Source organism: Malassezia sympodialis, genomic scaffold (genome assembly GCF_000349305.1).
Source record: "Malassezia sympodialis ATCC 42132 genomic scaffold, msy_sf_4, whole genome shotgun sequence".
Lineage (NCBI taxonomy): Eukaryota > Fungi > Basidiomycota > Malasseziomycetes > Malasseziales > Malasseziaceae > Malassezia > Malassezia sympodialis.
Genome location: NW_017387802.1, coordinates 1 through 19,622, shown reverse-complemented (window position 1 = coordinate 19,622; position 19,622 = coordinate 1). Strand labels below are relative to the sequence as shown.

Here is a 19,622-nt window from a genome sequence, read left to right as displayed (position 1 = left end):
CACCATCGCCGCGCGGCCGGCGTCGTCCGTTGACGGGGTGCTCGACCGTCTGCACCTGCCCGCACGCGAAGAACGACCAACACGATCCCAGAGGTTGTGTTTGGCCTTTGAATTCGCTTGTGTTAGGACTTTCTGAAAATCTTCAACATGTACGCAGATGAAGAGGTGGAAGAGATCAGCCAAGAAGATTGCTGGGACGTCATCAAGGCCTTTTTCGAAGAGAAGGGCCTGGTGCGCCAGCAAATTGACAGTTTCAACGAGTTCATGAGTAACACAGTGCAGGAACTCGTTGAAGAGAGTCGAAGTCTGACCTTGGAACAGAGTGACCAGCACACTGGCCACGCGGAGGACAAGTCGCGTCGGTACGAGATTGAGTTTGGTCAGATCTACATGAACAAGCCGCAACAGACTGAGGCAGATGGTAGCACAGCTCCCCTCTTTCCCCAAGAGGCTCGCCAGCGTAACTTGACGTACTCGGCGGGTCTGCATGTGGATGTCTCTCAGAAGGTCTTGGTCAAGGGCGAGGAAGGCGAGCTGGATGAGAACGGTGACCAGCTTTGGGTGCCTGATCCGAGCCGCGAGGAGATTGTCGATGAGAAGGTGTATCTTGGCAAGGTCCCTATCATGCTGCACTCACACTTTTGCTGGCTGACGGACCTGCCGGACGATGGCAAGTACAGTTTGAACGAGTGCCCTTTCGACTCGGGTGGCTACTTTATCATTAATGGCTCTGAAAAAGTACTGATTGCTCAGGAGCGCATGGCGGCGAACCATGTGTATGTGTTTTCCAAGGCTCCCCCTTCGCCCATCACGTTCCTTGCCGAGATCCGCAGTGCTGTGGAGCGGGGTGGCAAGACGATCAGCACCATGCAGGTAAAACTGTTCTCGCGCAACCGTGAGAAGAGCTTGAACAACACGATCAAGGCAACGCTGCCTTACATCCGCAATGACATCCCGATCGTGATTGTCTTCCGTGCGCTGGGTGTTGTGCCTGACCGCGAAGTGTTGCAACACATTTGCTACGACTTCAATGATACACAGATGCTAGAGATGCTCAAGCCCTGCATTGAAGAGGCCTTTGTGATCCAGGATCGTGAGGTTGCGCTCGACTTTATTGGTCGTCGTGGCACGACCACAGGTCTTTCACGCTTTAAGCGCACGACCTATGCCCAGGAGATTCTGCAAAAGGAGATGCTTCCCCACATTTCCATGTCCGAAGGATCGAATACGAAGAAGGCCTACTTCTTCGGGTACATGGTGCACCGCCTCCTGCTCGCCGCGCTGGACCGCCGCGAGATAGATGACCGTGACCACTTTGGCAAGAAGCGCCTGGACTTGGCGGGTCCCCTGCTGAGTGGCCTGTTCCGCATGCTTTTCCGCAAAGTCACCCGCGACATTTACCGGCACTTGCAGCGCTGTGTGGAAGACCAGAAGGAGTTCCACCTGCAGGCAGCGGTGCGTCATGCGACCATCACCAATGGTTTGCGCTACTCACTGGCTACGGGTAATTGGGGTGATCAAAAGAAAGCGATGCAGTCCAAGGCGGGTGTGTCGCAGGTGCTGAACCGATATACGTTTGCATCGACCCTGTCGCACTTGCGGCGTTGTAACACGCCTATTGGACGGGATGGCAAAATCGCAAAGCCGCGGCAACTGCACAATACGCATTGGGGTATGGTGTGCCCCGCCGAGACGCCCGAGGGCCAAGCGTGTGGGCTGGTGAAGAATTTAAGTCTCATGTCGAACATCTCTGTCGGCACACCATCTGCACCGATTGTTGAGTTCTTGGAGGAGTTTGGGCTGAATAGTCTCGTGGACATGCAGGCGGCGGACCCCAAGGCGACCAAGGTATTTGTGAACGGTGTATGGCTGGGTACACACGACGATCCTGGCCAGCTTGTTGATACGCTGCGCGATTTGCGCCGCAAAGACGACATTAGCTACGAAGTGAGTGTGGTGCGTGACATCCGTGAGAAGGAGCTGCGTATCTACACGGATGCAGGTCGTATGCTGCGCCCGCTGTTCATTGTGGACCAGCAGAGCATGACGCTGCTGATCAAGCGACACCATGTGCGGGCGCTCAACGACGAGGACGGCGAGGGCTGGGACTGGACGCGCCTGGTCCAGTCTGGCGTCATTGAATATCTGGACACAGAGGAAGAGGAGACGGTGCTGATCTGCATGAGTCCAACGGATCTGGAGCAGTCGCGCGAGTACAAGGCGACCAACGGCCACATGCCACCGGACACGTCGGACGCAACGCGGCGTCTGCGATCGGCGCATACCTTTGCGCCCGACACGTGGACGCACTGTGAGATTCACCCGGCGATGATTCTGGGTGTGTGTGCGAGCATTATTCCATTCCCCGACCACAACCAGTCGCCGCGTAACACGTACCAATCGGCCATGGGCAAGCAAGCTATGGGTGTCTTTTTGACCAACTACCAGATTCGCATGGATACGATGGCGAACATCTTGTACTATCCACAAAAGCCGCTGGCCACGACACGTGCGATGGAGCACCTGCGCTTCCGCGAGCTGCCAGCGGGCCAGAATGCCATTGTGGCCATTCTTTGCTATTCGGGCTACAACCAGGAGGACTCCGTGATTATGAACCAGTCGGCTATTGACCGGGGTCTGTTCCGCTCGCTGTACTATCGCACGTTCCAGGACATGGAGAAGAAGGTCGGTGTGATCACAATGGAGGAGTTTGAGAAACCGACACGCGAGACGGCCATCCGCCTGAAACATGGCACGTACGAGAAACTAGATATCGATGGTCTCGTTCCACCTGGCACGCGTGTTTCAGGCGAGGACATCATTATTGGTAAAACGGCGCCATTGCCGCCGGATAGTGATGAGCTGGGTATGCGCAGCAAGACGCACACGAAGAAGGATGTGAGTACGCCGATGAAGAGCACTGAGAGTGGCATCATTGACCAGGTGCTGATCACGACCAACGGCGAAGGTGCCAAGTTTGTGAAGGTGCGTGTGCGTTCGACGCGTGTGCCGCAGGTGGGCGACAAATTTGCGTCGCGCCACGGACAGAAGGGTACCATTGGCATCACGTACCGCCAGGAAGATCTGCCGTTCACGGCTGAGGGTATTACGCCCGACATTATCATCAACCCGCACGCCATCCCCAGTCGTATGACCATCGGGCATCTGGTCGAGTGTCTGCTGTCGAAGGTGGCAACGCTCTCGGGCCAAGAGGGCGATGCGACGCCGTTTACTGACCTCACTGTTAAGGGCGTGAGTGACATTTTGTTCTCGCTGGGCTACCAGTCGCGTGGTCTCGAGGTCATGTACAATGGCCACACGGGCCGCAAGCTGCAGGCGCAGGTGTATCTGGGCCCGACATACTACCAGCGTCTGAAGCACATGGTGGACGACAAGATCCACAGCCGCGCGCGCGGTCCCGTGCAGATTCTTACGCGGCAGCCTGTCGAGGGTCGCAGCCGCGACGGTGGTCTGCGTTTTGGTGAGATGGAGCGCGACTGTATGATCTCACACGGTATGGCCAACTTTTTGAAGGAGCGCATGTATGATGCAAGCGATGCGTACCGCCTGCACATCTGCGATCTGTGCGGCTTAACAGCGGTGGCGAACTTACGCAAGTCAACGTTCGAGTGCCGCGCATGTCGCAACCGCTCAGCCATTTCGCAGATCCACATTCCCTATGCGGCCAAGCTCCTGTTCCAAGAGCTGATGAGCATGGGCATTGCGACTCGCTTGTACTAGCTAGAACGTAGTTCCACTACGCATCATGCCCTGTATGCCTACTTCAACCTGTAGTACCTTGTGTGAATGCTACGGGGCCAGCCCGGTCGGCCTGGCTTATGTTGGACCTATGTTCTTTCCATCAATCGAGGCGCGGTACATGTCCGAGAGCGTGGCAGACTGCTCCGTCGGATTAATCACATCCTGGCGACGCGGCGGCTCTTCAAACACAAACGAACGGTGCGACGTACTCGCACTCATACGGTCCTGACTCGGCATCAACGGGCTCGACATGGAACCGGGCGCCTGAGCAGGCATGTACGACGACGTTGGCATAGTGGGTGGGTAGGGGGATTGCTGGAGCGATGGTTGCGATGCTTGTGGTGCAGGTCCGTCCCACACAGGGGGCGACGGCATGGGCGGCGTCGATACGTCCACAGAGGACGGACCCTGACTGGACGCTGGCGCCGTTGGATGAAGAAATAGTTGCGAATGGTCTTCGTCAGGGGCACCGCCCTGCATGGGCGCTGACACTTGCATGGGGGGTTGTCGCTTGTCCTCGCGCTTGCGGCGAGGCCACTTAAACTTGGGCGACATTTTGGAGAGAAAATGGCTGCCTTTAGGCGGCGGCGATGTCGACCGCCGGTCCAAGTCCTGGCTCGACGACGTGCGTGGCAGCGGTGCCTGTAGGTTAGGGCTCATTGGGCTCATCGTCGAGACCGGCATCGGGCCATCGTTCGGCGGCGTCAGTCGTCCACCCGACAGCTCCGAAGGCAGAGCAGAGTGTTCCACGCTCCACGCGGTCGGTGGGGGCATAAGGCCCATCATGCTCTGCGAGGCCGACGCGGACGGCGCTTGCATGGCGGTTGACGGAGGCAGCGCCTCCTGGGACTTGTCCGCTCCTGCCACGCCAGCCACAGGCTGCGGCAGCGACATAGACGGGCCCTTCGAATCTGTCGGCGGCTCCACCGTCGGCTGTGTCCATAGTTGACTCGATGCGCCGTCTGCGGGTGCATCCTGCGCTTGGTGCGGCACAGACACGGAGCCCGCCTCAGCGGGCGCCTCTGACGGCGGCGCCCACATTGTCGTCGACATCGACTCGCGCGACCAGGCCATCCACTCGTCGCCTTGGGGCGGCGCACCCTTCGGGACATCCTGCGGACGCAAGTTGGCCAGCACCGACTCGAGCTGCATCGATGCGTGCTCCGAGGAGCCAGGCATGCCTGCACCTGGCTGTTCCATGCTGGGAGACGTCATCCACTGGGTCTGGCTCGCCTCGTCATGCTTCGGCGGCGGCGGCGGCGGCGGCGGCTGTTCCGTCGCGGGGGGGTCCCAGCGCACACTCCAGGCCCCATCGTGCGGCGGCACGAAGACGTCCATCACGGAGGGTGCAGGTGGCTGGGCCGGCGCAGCCAACGAGAGAGGCTCTTCAGGCTCGGCGTTCACGACCGGTGTCTCTGTCTGCGCTGTTTTCGCGTCATACAGTGGCAACTGCGACGAAACCAGCGACTGCGAGTCGCGTGTCTGTACCTCGTCGGGGCCTGGCTGTATCGACGTGCGCGACCATGATGCTTGCGACTGGATCGAGTCGCGCGACCACGGCACCGAATCCATCGTGCGAGAAGTCGGTGCCATCATGTCCGTCTGCCAAGTCGGGCGCGGTCCTTGGCCCCACTGCTGCGACGAGGTCACTGGCGTTGGCTCGGTACTCCATGCTGACGTCTCGTTCACCGGTGGATCCCAGCGTGGCATGGACGACGAGAGGTCTTGTGCCACGGTGGCGGCAAGCGGCGTAGCTTGTGTCGGCACGGCAGGCACCTCGCGCTCAGCACTCCGCGCGGGCACCGAGAGCGACTCATCCTGCGAGGGCTCAGAGAAGTCCGTCGCGCCATAGCGGACGTAGGCGGGCGTTGATGATGATTGAGACTCGTCCACGGTGGGAATGAGACTGTCCTCTGTGGCCGTGCTGCTGCGCGCGCCCTGGCGGATGCGGCGACCTTGGGACGAGTGCCGTGGCGACAAGAGATCCAATGCACGCTGCAGGTCCCCGAGTGTGTTGTTAAATTCAATCGTGTCCTGGCGACTCAGCTTTGAGGCAGACGGCACCTCTGGCGCCGTCTTTTGCGCGGACATGCGCTCAGGAGCAGGGGTCTCGCGCGACATGCGCGCCTTGTTCGTCAGCGCAGGCGTCGCCGCCGAAATGTTAGGCAGGCCCTGATCGAGCAGGATAGGCGAGCGCAACGATCCGTTCCGCGCCAGGCGCTGCGCCAACGTGTCGTGGGTCGGCGGCGCGCTCGGATGGCTCGTCGTCGACCGCGGAGCCTCCTCCAGGGGGCGGCGCAGACTCTGGCGGGTGACCCAGTGCTCTTCCATTGGATACGCAGGTGCCGACGCCTCTGTGTTGGTACCGCTCAGGAAGCGCCCGGCGGGCAGCGTAGCCGCAGGTGGCGCGGGTGCCGGCCGCTCTGTGGCAGACTCGGCACTATCCACCATGGCCGGCGGAGGGGGAACAGGACGCTTGTCCGCGCTGGGGAATACGAACGCATCGGCCTGTGGCGTGCTTGTGCTGCGCTTGTGGCCCTGGACCACATCGTCGTCCTGCGGCGGGTCATGGTCTGGCAGTCCACTCATGGCCTGCGACATACGTGCGGAAGCGCGCTTCACCGAACGAGGGATATCAATCGAAGCACGCTGCATGTGGCGCCGGGCATTGGCCGACTTGCGCTCGCGCTCGGTCAGGCGCTCGCGCGCCTCCTCGACGTTGTGCTGCGGTGAGGTAGGCGTCTGCGGCTTACCCGCGTCGTCGTGCGGCGCCTCTGCCTCCTTTGACGCCGATTCCTGCGAGGGCGTCTCGCTGGAACGGTGCCCACCAAAGAGGCGCGAGGCAGCAACCGAGAGGCTGGCAACGGCATCACTCATGGTGGTGCGCTTTTTCGAGTCGTCGTCAGCGTCGCTGGCGGTCGAGGACCGCGCCGGTTGCGGGGGAGGCGGGCGTGGCGACTGAATAGGTGTCAAAGGCTCATCAGCCGGTTGAGCCGGGTCCGCCGTCTGCTTATCATTCGCCGATTCGGACCGCGCCTTGCGCGGCGCAGTGTGGCTCTGTTCCATCGGCGAGCCCAGGGCGGCCGGGGCCAACTTCTCAGATGCCGGTGCGTCAAACGGCGCAGGCGCCTCCGAGAGGCTCGTCGGAGCTGTTCGCATCTCGGGCGCGCTGCTGGGGGGCGACAGAATGTCTGGCATATTGGACGGGGCAGCTAGGAGCTCCTGCCCGCCCTCAGGAGGACCCGCCGCCGATGGTCCACTAGGCGACGCGGCAATGATAGGCGTATCGCGCGTCTGCACTGGAGGCTTCGTGGGCAAGATCGAGTCCCTAGTGTCCGCGCGGATGTGGGGAACAGACGCGCCTGAGGACACAGGAAGCGTCTGTGTTCGCACAGGCGACGGCGTTGCCATGGTTGCCAGGTGTAATGGGCGGTGACCGCTTGTGCGTGGCGTTGGAAGCGGCGGTCCATCCGTGTTCGGTGAGGTGGCCATCTCTGCGACGGCCTCGGCGTGCGCCAAGAACGGGCGCCACCACTTTGCCTTCACTGGGTCGACCGACCATTCGAACTTGCCAACAATGGGTAGGCGACCAGTCTCCAGCGTGAAAGAGGCCGCAGAGGTGGATCGAGTCGATGCAAGCGAGGCGTTGCTGGTCATGCGCGGGAGGCGGCGCGACGACTCGCGACTCGACTGGCGGGGGCGCGGGGACGGCTGGGACTTGCGCATGTACGGCAGCGACATGGGACGGAAGTTCGACTCGCTGTCCGACAGGTCCGGCATGGGCGGCGGTGCGTCGCGCTCCTCTTCGAAAAAGCCGCTCCAGAGAGCAGCCCAAGTGCTGTCGCCGATTCGCGGCCCGTCGTTGCCGCTGCCATCATCCATGAGGTACAGCGAGATGCCGCCCACGCTGGGCAGTCCATATTCGCGGGCGATGGCGTACAGCTGGCCGCCCAGCGTTGGGTACAAGGGTAACAGGGTGCCGCGACGCGCGAGGCTCGGTGCCGACGCGCTACGCGGCAGCGCCGTCGTCGGCATTTCTGGTGGCGGAATTACAATCACGAAGTGAGAGGAGCTCGCAGAGCCATTACTACGCGCGTTGACGCCCTGGTACAGGCGCGTCGACGAACGCTGAGGAGAAACAGCATAGCCCAGACGCGGCGCTTCGTCCATATCGCTATCGCTCATGGCATCCATCGAGATTTGCGCCGGCTGGTCGCGATCGATCTCAGACGTCCGCTCGAAAGTGGTCTGATCCGGATCGACGCCGCTATCCAACCGTGCACTGGACGACGAGCCGAGCATGTAGTAGGCTTCAAGAGAGACCAGCTTAGTTGCGCTCAGCGTTCGCGAGCGCGGAAAAGCCACGTGAGGCAACTTGGGGCCACATGGCTCCGAAATCTCAGCCAGGAGCCGCTTCGTGCATGCATTAGGCACGTGCATGGACAAATCACAGATTACTATCGACACAGTAGCTGGCGCGGAGCCGGAGATGCGCTGACCGTAGACGTCGTGCGCGTGGACAAACGGTTCTCATCCCGGTGGTACCGTGCGTTGCCGCAGCATGGCAGCGGCATGCTCATATTGGGTCAGGTGCACGGGCACATAGGACACGGACCCGCCAGCGGCCATGCCTCCGAAAAGGAGCTCGGACACTTTGCCGCCGTGCCAATCGCCGTCGGTGTCCGTCCAAAATACGCGCTTGATACCTGCCCAATACATCCACTCGAGGCAGCGCCAGCACGGGCGGCTGTCCGCATAGCGCGGGATGGCTGGGACGGGTATCGCTGGTGAGGGGGCCGCGCTAACGATCGTAACGCCGCGCCTCTGTTGATGCTTTCGACGCTGCTCCTTCGCCTTGGCCTTGGACTCGGTGTCCTGTAAAAGGCGGACCACATAGAGGTCGGCGCCTCGAATACGCGAGTCTGTCATAGAGGGTATGGCCCGTCGCGCCACCTTGCGGTACGCCAGTGTCGTCGAGGCCAAGGACGGGGTATCTGCCGGCTCTGAGGGAGGCGTGACGGGATCCGACGACGACGACGAGTCGCTCGGTGGGCTGGCTGAGTCTGACTCGGTAGGCGAATCGGTGCTGCTGCTGCTGCCACCCGACGAGGCTTGGCGGGCGCCGCGGGCCTTGCGCGCACGCTTCTCTTCCTTGCGGCGCGCGAGGCGGCGTGCACGCTCTGCCTGCTGCTCGGTGCGGCGACGCTTGGATGCTTGATTACCTGCCCAGAGGCCACCACTGGACGCCGCAGTGTCCCACGGTGCGACGCGTGCGTGGCGGTGGTTTCTCTTTAGTTCGTTCTTTATAGCTCGGTTTAAGACACCACGGAGCATCGGGGGCCAAAGCGACGCGCTGCTGCTCCCGCTTCGCGCCCTCGACCAGTGCGCGATCGAACTGGGACTTGACGTCCTGTGCCGATCGCCTCGCAGCTGGAGCGGAAGACGTGTCGCTGAAGCGGGAGCAGGCAGGCATCTCGAGCGCCATCGACTGAAGCTGTGTGCATGCCTCGTCCAGAGGGTCGAACAGGAGACCACCACGCGGCATATGGGGCCGGGCGCCGCGCAAAGCCGTGGTCACTGCATGCATCTCTGCGTGCATGCTAAAGTAGGACTGGCCTGTTTGTGCAGTCTTTCCATCATCGTGGTCGTGGGCCCCGTCTTGGAGCGGTAAAACAATGGCCTCGTGGGCCGACAAAGGACCACTAAACCTGGTGCGCACATGGTTGTGGCCCTGCGCGAGAATCTTTCCACCCTTCATAATAATAGCGCCGTGGCGATAGCGCATCGTGCTGCGAAGCGCCTCCTGGGTCGCCGCATTGCGCATTCGATCCGCACGCTTCTGGCTCGGCATCGTTCCTCAATCGTTCAAAGATGGCAGGTTAGGACCGGCCGGTGGCAAAGTCGGCCGAGTCAGCGCGCCTCGTCGTCCGAGTCGGACACGCAGATAGTCGGCGGTCCGGCAGGCGCCTCGTCGTCTGAGGAGACGAGGCTGATCGTGGCCTGAAAGGGCGGACGCACAGGCGTGCCACGCGTGGGTATCTTAAGCTGCTCGTTCGAGCAGGGCGGCATGCTGGGCGCCGAGGAGGTCGGCGGCGTTGGCGTTGCCACGTGCTCGAGCTGCTGTAGCAGCGTGGACGCTGGGCGCCGCGGTGGTGCCCCGCCAGGCGCTGCAGCGGGCGGTGCTGTAGCAAGGGCGCCCTCGGCCTCCAGCAATGCCTGCTCCGCATCGACGTCCCATACGTCGTCCGATAGCATGTCAGGCTCGTGCGTGGGTTGAGCAGGCACCTCGTGCGGCCATGCAGGAGGGTCGGCCGGCCGGGGGCCGTGTGCTGCGCGGGCTTGTTTCCATGTCGGCGTGCGACCGAGGATCCCGCAGATCCGCTGCTGCAGAAGCGCCGCCGAGTCCCACTCAGGGTGAAAACCGCCAAGGACACGCACATGCGCTGGGCCCAGCAGAAGCACGCCGCGCTCCTGGGGCGGCTGGTGCAGCAGGAGCTTCGTGCCTAGATGCGTGTCCAAGTCGAGGGACGGGATGCGCTCAAGTTCGTAGGCGCAGATAGGCTCTTGGAACCCATCGCCGAGTCGCCAGCGCAGCATGCCACGCGCAAACGGCGTCCCAGGCGCAGTAGCACGGGCCTCGAGAGTATCGAAGAGGGACTGGGCCGACACGCCAACATCGAGCACGTCGACGATCTGCACAAGCGCATGGTCCCACGTATTCTGAGCATGCTCGAGCGAGTCGTGCAGATCCGAGGCAAGGAGCTGCGCGCGCACCTGGTGCACCAGCCGCGACGCGTCGTGCGCGAGCTGCGTGTCGCGGCTGCACAGATGATCGATGCATTCGGTGCTGCGTAAGTGCCGCCTACGTACAGCCACTCTATACTGATGGGAACGGCCCCCAGCTCGGCGCCCAGGGCCGCGCGCACATCGCGCACGAGGCCCCCTTCGGCCATACTGCGTCGCGGTGCGCTGGCGGGCCACGAGCGTGGCGGACGGGGTGGAGGGCATAATTCCTCAACGGCCCTAGCGGACGGGTGCGGCGGAGCGGGCGTGCCTCCCACGGGTTGGCTTTGAACTTTTGACGGGCAAGATGTTCTCGATTGTGCGCCAGCAGCTGCTTCGTGCGGGTCTTCGTGCGCGTCCTGGCATGGCCAGTCTGCACACTAGTGCGGCTTTGCGTGAGCTGAGCAAGTTCACGATGCCGGCCATGAGCCCGACGATGGAGGATGGCGGTATTGCCTCGTGGCGCAAGAACGAGGGCGATTCGTTCAGCTCGGGCGATGTGCTGCTAGAGATTGTGCGTGCTGGCGGCTAACAGCAGGAAACCGACAAGGCGACCATGGAGGTCGAGGCGACGGACGACGGTGTGCTGGCCAAGATTATTGTGCGTGCATGTGCCCTAACGGCAGGTGGCGGCCGGTGCGAAGAATGTGCCGGTGAACTCGGCGATTGCGATTGTCGGCGAGGAGGGCGATGACCTGTCCGGTGCGGATGCGCTCGCTGAGGAGGCGAAGAAGGAGTCGGCCTCGTCCGCGTCGCAGGCCGAGGAGTCGAAGGAGGAGAAGCGCGAGAAGTCGGACAAGTCCGAGAAGTCTGACAAGTCGGACAAGTCCGAGAAGCCTGAAAAGTCGGAGAAGCCCGCGAAGAGCGAGGAGAAGCCCTCGAGCAAGCCGCAGGACCGTGTGTTTGCGACGCCCGCGGCGAAGCGCGTCGCGCTCGAGCGGGGTGTGCCGCTGCGCGAGATCCGGGGCTCGGGTCCTGAGGGCCGCATTCTGCTGGAGGACGTGGAGAAGTACAAGCCCTCCGCGGGTGCGCCGGCCGGTGGTGCTGCGGCGCCTGCCGAGGCGTACACGGATGTGCCGCTGTCGAACATGCGCCGTGTGATTGCGACGCGCCTGACCGAGAGCAAGTCGACGGTGCCGCACTACTACGTGACGTTCGACGTGGAGATGGACCGCGTGAACCAGCTGCGTGAGGTGTTCAACCGCGCCGCGAAGGAGTCAGCTAAGGGCGATGCGGCGAAGGAGAAGGCCGCGAAGCTGTCGGTGAACGACTTTATCGTGAAGGCGGCGGCTGTGGCGCTCAAGCAGGTGCCTGAGGTGAACTCGGCGTTCCACGGCGAGTTCGTGCGCCAGCACCACGTGCAGGACATTAGCATGGCGGTCGCGACGCCGACGGGTCTGATCACACCGATCCTGCGCAACTGTGGCGCCATTGGTCTCGCGGAGATTGGTGCGCAGAGCAAGGCTCTCGCGGCGAAGGCGCGCGACGGCAAGCTCAAGCCCGATGAGTACCAGGGCGGCACGTTCACGATCTCGAACATGGGCATGATGGGCACGTCGCACTTCACGGCGATCATCAACCCGCCGCAGAGCTGCATCCTGGCCCTGGGCGCCACCGAGGCGCGCCTCGTGCCCGACGACTCGGAGAGGGGCTTCCGTGTGGCACACGTGATGAAGGCGACCATCTCGGCGGACCACCGTGTGGTGGACGGCGCTACGGCGGCGCGCTGGATGCAGGCGTTCAAGGCGGCGGTGGAGAACCCGCTGTCGTTCATGCTGTAGAGGCTAGGTACTAGTGGCTGTACGTTGGGCGAGACGATGCTGGGCGGCCTGCACCATGGTCATGGCAGCCTCGTGGAAGGCCTCGCACAGGACGCGCGGCACCTCCTGGAACTCGGGCACGTCGTCGCACGCAACAGCGAGCGAGAAGTCTGCGGCATAGCTGATCATGCCGATGGCTGTGTGAGCAAGGGGACGTACCCATCGTGGCCTTGCCGGGGGAGCTGGGCGGCAGGACGTGGTAGCTGAAGGCCTCGTGCTGGCCAAAGGACACGGGCTCCGTCGGGCCTGGCACGTTCGTCGCGACGTGGTACTCGCTGAACGCGCGGTAAAAGAAGGGGCGCCATACCGGATAGTTCGGCAGGTACAGCGCGCGGTGGCGGCACCAGTGGTAGAATGTCTTGTACCAGATGATCGGCAGGTACGAGCTCTTGAGGCGTAGCATCTCCCTGTGCACATGCATGAGGTGCGACTCGATGGTCGTGCCGTCGAGGTCGGGATACTTGAGCCAGGTGAGCGCGCCGGTCGTGTAGTTGAACAGGTCCCAGTTGCCCTCGGGCCGGATCGAGATGGGCACGAAGATGGCCGCGCGGCGGTCGTTCTTCGTGCCGACAGGGCTTAGGCGGTCTGCGGCGCGCGCCATGGCGCGCGCTAGGATGGCCACCGCAACGTCGTTGAGCGTCAAGTGCGTCGACGGCGTCGAGAACGCCTCGCGGATCTGCTTGATGCCAGTCATAGGCACACCGTCCGAGTGGAAGTAGAGGCGCTGCGCCGCACGCGGCTGCTTGGGGTGCCGATACACAAACGACTTGCGCTTGCGGAAGTACAGCTCGCGCATCGTGTACATGCTGTGCGACGCGGTGCCGAGCAAGCCCGGCTTGATGGGCTTCGAGCCGTGCGACTTTTTCTTCTTCGAGATGTCGACCCACTGCTGCACCTCCCTGATGCCCATGCCCTTGTTCATCGCCATCAGCGCCGCGTGGTACGACTGGATCATGCCCTGCCCGTCCGAGAAGCAGTGGTGGATCTTGATCATGAGCGCGCTCCGCGCGCCCTCGGCGGTGCGCAGGCCCTGCACCAGCAGGGCCTCCCACACCGGCTTGTTGTAGTCAAAGTGGCGTGCCAAGAATCGGCCCGCGATCTTGAACACCTGCTCGTCGGTGCCATGGCCCCCGCACGAGATCACCTCAATGTTCTCCGAGACGTGAAAGTCCTCGTCAATGCGCCAGGCGGCGGGGCGCATCCACGAGCCAGCACGGATGGTGCGCGAGTAGTTCGTGTACGGGCCAAAGTTCGGTGGCAGATCGCCGCGCTTGAGCGCCTCGTTGCGCTCGCGGTGCTGGCGCTCGGCCTCCTCGTCCGTCTGCTTCCGCCGCGCCTTGTCGCGGAAGCGCGCGCGGTACGGCTGAAAATCGACGACGTAGCGGTACTTGGGGTACAGCTGCACCAGCACCTCGAAAAAGTCGCGCACCGTGCGGTAGTCCAGCGTCGACTTGAACATGTACATGGAAAAGCACGCCATGTGGTACGAGCGGTCCTCCTGCTGTTAGAAGCGCAACGCACCATGAGCAGTGCCAAATTATCAATGCCGTTCATCGCAAAGACGCGCCCCTCCTTCATGGTATTCACCTCGTTGCGGGGCACGCGCGCGAGCTGCCGGTCCTTGTTCGTGCGTGGCTTTTCACGCGCCACTTGGAGGGCATCCGCGGCATCGCCGCCCGCGCTGTCGCGGCCCGTGCGGATCGAGCGCACGTCGGCCACCGTCGTCGGGTCACCCGCCAGGAGCCGCGCCGTGCGCGCAGAAGACACCACGGCGCTGGGCGGCGGGCGCGACGTACGCCGCGAGCGCCGGGCCGGCGCAGCCGATGCGCCGCTGTGCGGCGCCCGCGAGTGCGACGGCTGATACACATCCTCCGGCGATCGCACGCGGTGCGACGGGTCGGGCGCATGCGACGAGCCGTGCTGACTGTAGGACCGCGCACCGCGGTGGCGGCGGTGGCGCCGGCGCCGCTCGGCGTGGCGAGACGCGTCCGTAGAGCGCGTGCGCGACGCCGTGCGCACTCTGTCGGAGTGGCCTGTAGACGACGCATGAGGCGTGCGCGGCGGCCGCGACGCCGGTGGCGCCTCACTAGCCATCTCGTCAGGCGTATCGTACACTTCGTCTGTCGTCTCGTACGGATCCTCCAACATCTGCGAAGACATGACGTCCGTGCGACGGTCCTGGCGCGCATACGTGCCAGGGCGCGCGCGGGGCTGCGCACGCTCGCGTCGGCGCACACGCGGGCGCTCTTCCCTCGCCGCCATGGTGAGGCGCCGAGCCGTGTTTGACGCGCCGGGCCAATGCGTTATCACGTGATCACTACGGCGCTACGCGAGATGCAGGGCCGCTGCGCCGCCCCGCGCCTCGGCTTGGCGGCGCGATGCGTGGGCCTGCCGCTTGTGTTCGTCCGCGTACGCCTGCTTGGCCGCGGCCTTTTCCTGGCGGCGCAGCTGCTTTTCCGTTTTCTGCGCCTCCTTGCGCGCACGCCGCTCGTCGTGGCTCTCGTGCCGATCGCGCTTGGTCGTCGTGCGCGCAGGCCGCGGCGCCTCGGGCGGCGCTGGCGCGTTGTCGCTCGGTGCATCGTCGGGTGTGCCGCTCGCCCTGGGCGCACCTGTGTACCCCACGACCTGCGGCAGGCCCGTGCGGGGGTGGAGGCGGATCTTCGGGACGCGGGTGCCGGGCTCGGCAAGCGCGCGCGGCAGGCGGCCGAGCGCCGTCGAGGCGCCGGTGCCGCGCGTCGCGACGCTCTCTGCCGCGGCAATCGTGCGGGGGTGGTTCTCGAGGTTCGTCTTAGTCGTCTGGATAGTCTCCACGTCCCACTGCTCACGGTTCGCGCGCAGCACGGCAGGGTTCAGGAACGGGTTCTCGGACGCAGGCGTCAGGGCCTCGTGATCGTCGTCGTCGTCGCCTGTGATGCGCGCCTCGCCAAGGGCCTCGCGCAGCATCGTAAGCTTCTCGTCGGCCGTCGTCGAGCGATCGCCAAGTGTCGGCTTCAGCTGACCGGCGATCACTTCGTGGTGCTCGAGGAAGTCGTCGAGGATCGCATCGAGGTCCCCGCGCGTGAGGCGCTCGGCCGTCTCGTGATCCAGTATCTCGTCGTCGTCGTCGTCGCTGGGCGCATGCTCAAAGGCGCCGTGCAGCGCATCCAGCGCAGGATCGCCCGTCGCGTGCCCACCGTAGGCACGGATCACCTGGTCGAAGCGCGCGTCCAGGTCGGTCAGCTGCTCGTTGCGTGCCATCGACGACGAGGTCATGGACCACACGGTCGAGCCGCCGCCGACGCTGCCAGCGCGCGTCGACGCGGCGCGCCGGGCGAGGGCGCCGGGCGCGCCTTTCCGGCCGAGGGCCGAGCCAGTGGACGACACGGAGCCGGCGGGCCGCGCGCGGGGCGGCGGCGGGGCGGGCAGCTCGCCCAGGGTATCGTGGTCCTCGTCGTCCGACGCGGCGCCGTCGCTGCCGGCGGCCTTGGCCTGCGCCTTGAAGAGCGCGATCCGCGCCTCGAGACTCAGCGCCGCCTCGTCGCCGCCCGCAGCGTCGCGCTCTTTGAGGGCGCGCTGCAAGGGGTCGAGCCAGATGTCGTCGCCTTCCGGCGCCGCATCGCGCCAGGCATCCTCCTCGGTGCGCCGGCCGTCCCAGGCGCCGTCCTGCACAATATCCGCGAAGAAGGCGTCGTCCGCGTCGTCCACGACGAACGCGTCGTCGTCGAGCGCCTCGAGCGTCTGCCGCAGGTGCGGGTCCATATCCGGCTGCAGGCCCTGCGTCTCGCCCTCGTGCACGAGGGCCAGCGGCGTCTCCTGCGACGCAAACACCGAGGCCGGGAGCAGGAGGCCAGGCTGCCCGTCGGCAGGCGCCTGCTCGTCCTTCAGCGCGAAGCGCGGTGCGCGCTCTTTCGGCTGCACGGCCGACGGCACCCACACGGCCTCGGTATCGTCGTCCTCGTCGGCGCCGCCGCGGCGGCTATTCTCGTTGTCGGGGATCGCACGCAGGTGCTGCATATAGTCGTACTCTGTGTCGTCATAGTACACACCGTACAGCGCTGCTTCGCCGACGTTGGCGCGCACCGGCGCGCGGCCGTCGCCGGCGCCGGACGCTGCGTCGTCTAGCTCGAGGTCCGCGCGCGACTTGCCTTTGCGGTTCAGCGGCTCGTACGGCTTGAGAACGTGTGCGCTCGCCTCCGGGTCATCTTTTCGTACATCACGCTGCGACCGGTGCACGACCTGGAAGTGCACCGCGTTCGACTGCCGCCATATCGACTTGGGCGCCATGGCGCAGCGTTGCCTGCCGACCGCTGCCGCCGACAAAAAAAAAAGGCCACGTGGTGTGGAGGTAGTCGCTCGTGGCGGCCGCCGCCACCGCCGCCATGCTCCACGACCGGGCGCTCCTGCTGCCGGGGCAGCCGCTGCCGCTCGCGCAGGGCGCGCGTGTGCAGGCGGGCGACGGCACGTATGCATATGGTGACTATGTCATGGCGAGTCGTATTGGGTACGCGGCGGACAGCCCACCTGGCACGGTGCGTGTGCAGGGTACACGCCCGCCGCTCGTGCTGCCGCGGCCAGAGAGCGTCGTGCTGGGGCGCGTGACGCGCGTGACGCCGCGACAGGCGACGATCTCGATTCTTGTGGTCGATGGGCAGCCGTGTGGTGGTGCGCAGGCCGCGAGCGTGGGCGCCCGCACGAACCATGCGGCCGGGGAAGGCATTGACGGGAGCGAGTTTCAGGGCCTGGTGCGTGCGCAGGACGTGCGCACGACCGACAAGGACAACGTCGTGCTGAGCGAGTGTTTCCGCCCTGGCGACATTGTGCGCGCAGTGGTCCTCTCTCTGGGCGATGCGCGCTCCTACTACTTGTCTACGGCGCGCAACGACCTCGGTGTCGTACACGCGACGGGCGGGCGCACCGCCAACGGCGGCTGGGCGCCGGCGCGGCACACGCTGCAGCCCATCTCGTGGCGCGAGATGGCCGACCCCGTGACGGGCGCGGTGGAGCGACGCAAGTGCGCGAAGCCGGAGTGGCTCAACTAGCGAGCGACGCGTCCCACACGTGCGGCAGCTCCGCCTGGATCCGCGCGACGATGTGCGCGTGCGCGGGCGTCCGCCCGCGCGCAAACTTGAGGAGCGTCTGCAGCGTCTTGGCGTCGGGGCTCGTCGCTGGCGTGCGGGGCATCTCGTCGAGCGCGGCGGCCACGGCCTCGTCGAGCCGCCCGCACCGCGCGAGGCCCTCGACCCAGGCGTCCCACACATTCTTCGTGATCAGGCGCGCGTCCAGCGCGCGCGCCGCGGCGACAGCCTCGCGCATGGCGTCGAGGAGGCCAGCGCGCCCGCACGTGTCGCACACGATCGTCAGCGTCACGTCGTCGAGGAAGCGCGTGTGGTGCGCGTTCTGGCACAGCACAAGGAGGGCGTCAAAGATCCCGAGCACCTGCGCAGGCGCGCCGGCATAGTTGTATGCATTCATCAGCGCATGCACCAGCACGAGATCCGGCTCCAGCTGCACGTCGCGCTGGATCACCGCGTGCACCGCCTGGATGCTCGCGAGGTGGGCGTGGGTCTTGGCACAAAAGTCCAGTAGCACCGTGTAGGTCGCGGGCCGCGGGTGCACACCCGCCTCGCGCATGTCCGCGAGCACCTGGAGCGGCAGCGCCGGCGGCGCCGGCGCGCCGTCGGCCATGCGCCACCGGCACATCCACGCAAGGACGCGCGCCCACGCGTCGCTGTCCCAGGCGCGCAGGGCGTGCAGGGCACCGTACACGTGCCCGACGTCCGCCCACGAGCGACTCGCCTCGCCCAGGCTCCGCGCGAGCGCCCACGCGGCATGCGGCGGCACCCGCACACGGCACGCGCGCATGCGCCGTAGGAGGCCCACGGCGCGCGGCACATCGTGCAGTGCCGCGCACGCACGGAGCAGGGGGTAGAAGAGACCGAGATCCACCGGGCGCGGCACACGGGCGCGCCACAGGCGGCTGAGCCCCGAGGGCCGCGGCTCGCCCAGCACGTCGTCGAGCAGGGCGTGCGCCCGATCAAGATCGGGCACAAACGCGGCGCAGTGCGCCTCGACGAGCGGCTGCACGAGCGCGGCGTCGGGCGTCACGCCGTAGAGACTGCGCGCCTCGGTGTAGAGGGCATGGGCCTCGAACACCTGGTTGGGGTCCGGCGCGGGGCCTAGGACGGCACGCAGCACAATCGCGAGCGCGTGCGCGCTTGGCGGGACGCGCACGAGGGTGTGGATGCGGTGCAGGAGGTGCAGTGCTGCATCGCATGTCGTCACGTCCGCGAGCTCCGCTGCGTGCGCGAGCAAGAGGGTCGGCACGGTATAGGCATCCGGGGTGAGGCCGTGGTGTGCCATGGCGTCCTGCACGAGCGTGAGCGCAGCATGCCCGCCGTGCTGCCGCCCCGTGTAGAGGAGCATGGCGTGCCACGCGGGGGTATCGTGGGTATCCGGGCGGCGGAGGCGCGCATGCAGCTCGGCCGCGGCCGCATGCACGGCAGGCGTCGCAGGCACGTCCGCCTTCATATGGGCGTGCACGTACGTGCTGAGGCCGACCAGGTCGAGCGCGCGAACGCCGACGTCGGTGACGAGGACGGTGGCTTCGGCGCGTGCCTGCAGCGCATGCAGTAGCACATTGATTGTCGGCGCACGCACATCGGCGCCGCACGCACGTAGCTCGAGCCACACGGACCAAGCGCGCTCAGCATCGCGCGTGCACAGGACACGCACGATCCACGCCCAGTCGTCGCGGTGCGGCGTCCATGCTGGGTGCGCGGCGCGGAGGGCCGTCCATACGCGCCACGGGTCCTCGAGGTGCGTGCGCACACACAGCGCGAGCGAGAGCAGCTTCGGCGGCACGCCGGTGTGCTCCTCCAGCGCGCGGCGGACGTGCGGCGCACACAGCAGGGCCAGGTGCCGCGACGACGCGTCCTGGGCGCGAACGCCACGGATCAGCGCCGGAAGCAGCGCTTGGACGTCGTCATCCAAGAGAGAGCGGTGCCGCAGGCCCACAGCCACGCGCTCGAGGGCGGTCGGGGCGCCTGCCTCGGCCGCCGGCGCCACGAGGGCGCGCGGCGAGGGCAGCCGCTGCGTGCGCTGCGCCCACGGCGGCCATGCCCACGCCCGCCCAAGTGACGCTTGGCCTACGCACGGCAGCGCCGTCGCCGCCGCTGCGTACACGCCTGGGAGGCGCCGAGCGGCATGCGCCATCAGCGGTCAGTCGGACGCAGCGCACGCGGTGGGTCCGACTGTCGCCCGATCGCCCGATGCACTCGT

General features: G+C 65.4%; 9 protein-coding genes across 9 annotated transcripts; 3 read left to right on the top strand and 6 right to left on the bottom strand.

Annotated features, from left to right (window-relative positions):
* Positions 1-147: 147 nt before the first annotated feature.
* On the top strand, positions 148-3,741 carry MSY001_0831 (uncharacterized protein; the record flags this gene model as incomplete). Its single annotated transcript, XM_018885921.1, has 1 exon — positions 148-3,741. The coding sequence occupies one exon, from the start codon at positions 148-150 to the stop codon at positions 3,739-3,741; it is 3,594 nt and encodes a 1,197-aa protein (XP_018739446.1).
* Positions 3,742-3,837: 96 nt separating this feature from the next.
* MSY001_0830 (uncharacterized protein) lies at positions 3,838-6,639 on the bottom strand (the record flags this gene model as incomplete). The annotated part of the gene is made up of 2 exons (XM_018885920.1): positions 3,838-6,335; positions 6,366-6,639. The coding sequence occupies 2 exons, from the start codon at positions 6,637-6,639 to the stop codon at positions 3,838-3,840; spliced, it is 2,772 nt and encodes a 923-aa protein (XP_018739445.1).
* Positions 6,640-8,292: 1,653 nt separating this feature from the next.
* On the bottom strand, positions 8,293-9,307 carry MSY001_0829 (uncharacterized protein; the record flags this gene model as incomplete). The annotated part of the gene is made up of 2 exons (XM_018885919.1): positions 8,293-9,001; positions 9,090-9,307. 2 exons carry the CDS (start codon positions 9,305-9,307, stop codon positions 8,293-8,295), a joined length of 927 nt encoding a protein of 308 aa, XP_018739444.1.
* A 365-nt stretch (positions 9,308-9,672) lies between these two features.
* On the bottom strand, positions 9,673-10,715 carry MSY001_0828 (uncharacterized protein; the record flags this gene model as incomplete). The annotated part of the gene is made up of 2 exons (XM_018885918.1): positions 9,673-10,582; positions 10,633-10,715. 2 exons carry the CDS (start codon positions 10,713-10,715, stop codon positions 9,673-9,675), a joined length of 993 nt encoding a protein of 330 aa, XP_018739443.1.
* A 137-nt stretch (positions 10,716-10,852) lies between these two features.
* On the top strand, positions 10,853-12,326 carry MSY001_0827 (uncharacterized protein; the record flags this gene model as incomplete). Its single annotated transcript, XM_018885917.1, has 3 exons — positions 10,853-11,059; positions 11,084-11,146; positions 11,172-12,326. 3 exons carry the CDS (start codon positions 10,853-10,855, stop codon positions 12,324-12,326), a joined length of 1,425 nt encoding a protein of 474 aa, XP_018739442.1.
* A 3-nt stretch (positions 12,327-12,329) lies between these two features.
* Positions 12,330-13,845, bottom strand: MSY001_0826 (uncharacterized protein; the record flags this gene model as incomplete). Its single annotated transcript, XM_018885915.1, has 2 exons — positions 12,330-12,502; positions 12,525-13,845. 2 exons carry the CDS (start codon positions 13,843-13,845, stop codon positions 12,330-12,332), a joined length of 1,494 nt encoding a protein of 497 aa, XP_018739441.1.
* An 845-nt stretch (positions 13,846-14,690) lies between these two features.
* On the bottom strand, positions 14,691-16,628 carry MSY001_0825 (uncharacterized protein; the record flags this gene model as incomplete). The annotated part of the gene is made up of 2 exons (XM_018885914.1): positions 14,691-16,369; positions 16,391-16,628. The coding sequence occupies 2 exons, from the start codon at positions 16,626-16,628 to the stop codon at positions 14,691-14,693; spliced, it is 1,917 nt and encodes a 638-aa protein (XP_018739440.1).
* Positions 16,629-16,723: 95 nt separating this feature from the next.
* On the top strand, positions 16,724-17,383 carry MSY001_0824 (uncharacterized protein; the record flags this gene model as incomplete). The annotated part of the gene is given in 2 exon segments (XM_018885913.1): positions 16,724-16,845; positions 16,861-17,383. The coding sequence occupies 2 exon segments, from the start codon at positions 16,724-16,726 to the stop codon at positions 17,381-17,383; spliced, it is 645 nt and encodes a 214-aa protein (XP_018739439.1).
* MSY001_0823 (uncharacterized protein) lies at positions 17,376-19,461 on the bottom strand (the record flags this gene model as incomplete). The annotated part of the gene is given in 2 exon segments (XM_018885912.1): positions 17,376-19,433; positions 19,453-19,461. 2 exon segments carry the CDS (start codon positions 19,459-19,461, stop codon positions 17,376-17,378), a joined length of 2,067 nt encoding a protein of 688 aa, XP_018739438.1.
* Between the last annotated feature and the right edge of the window lie 161 nt (positions 19,462-19,622).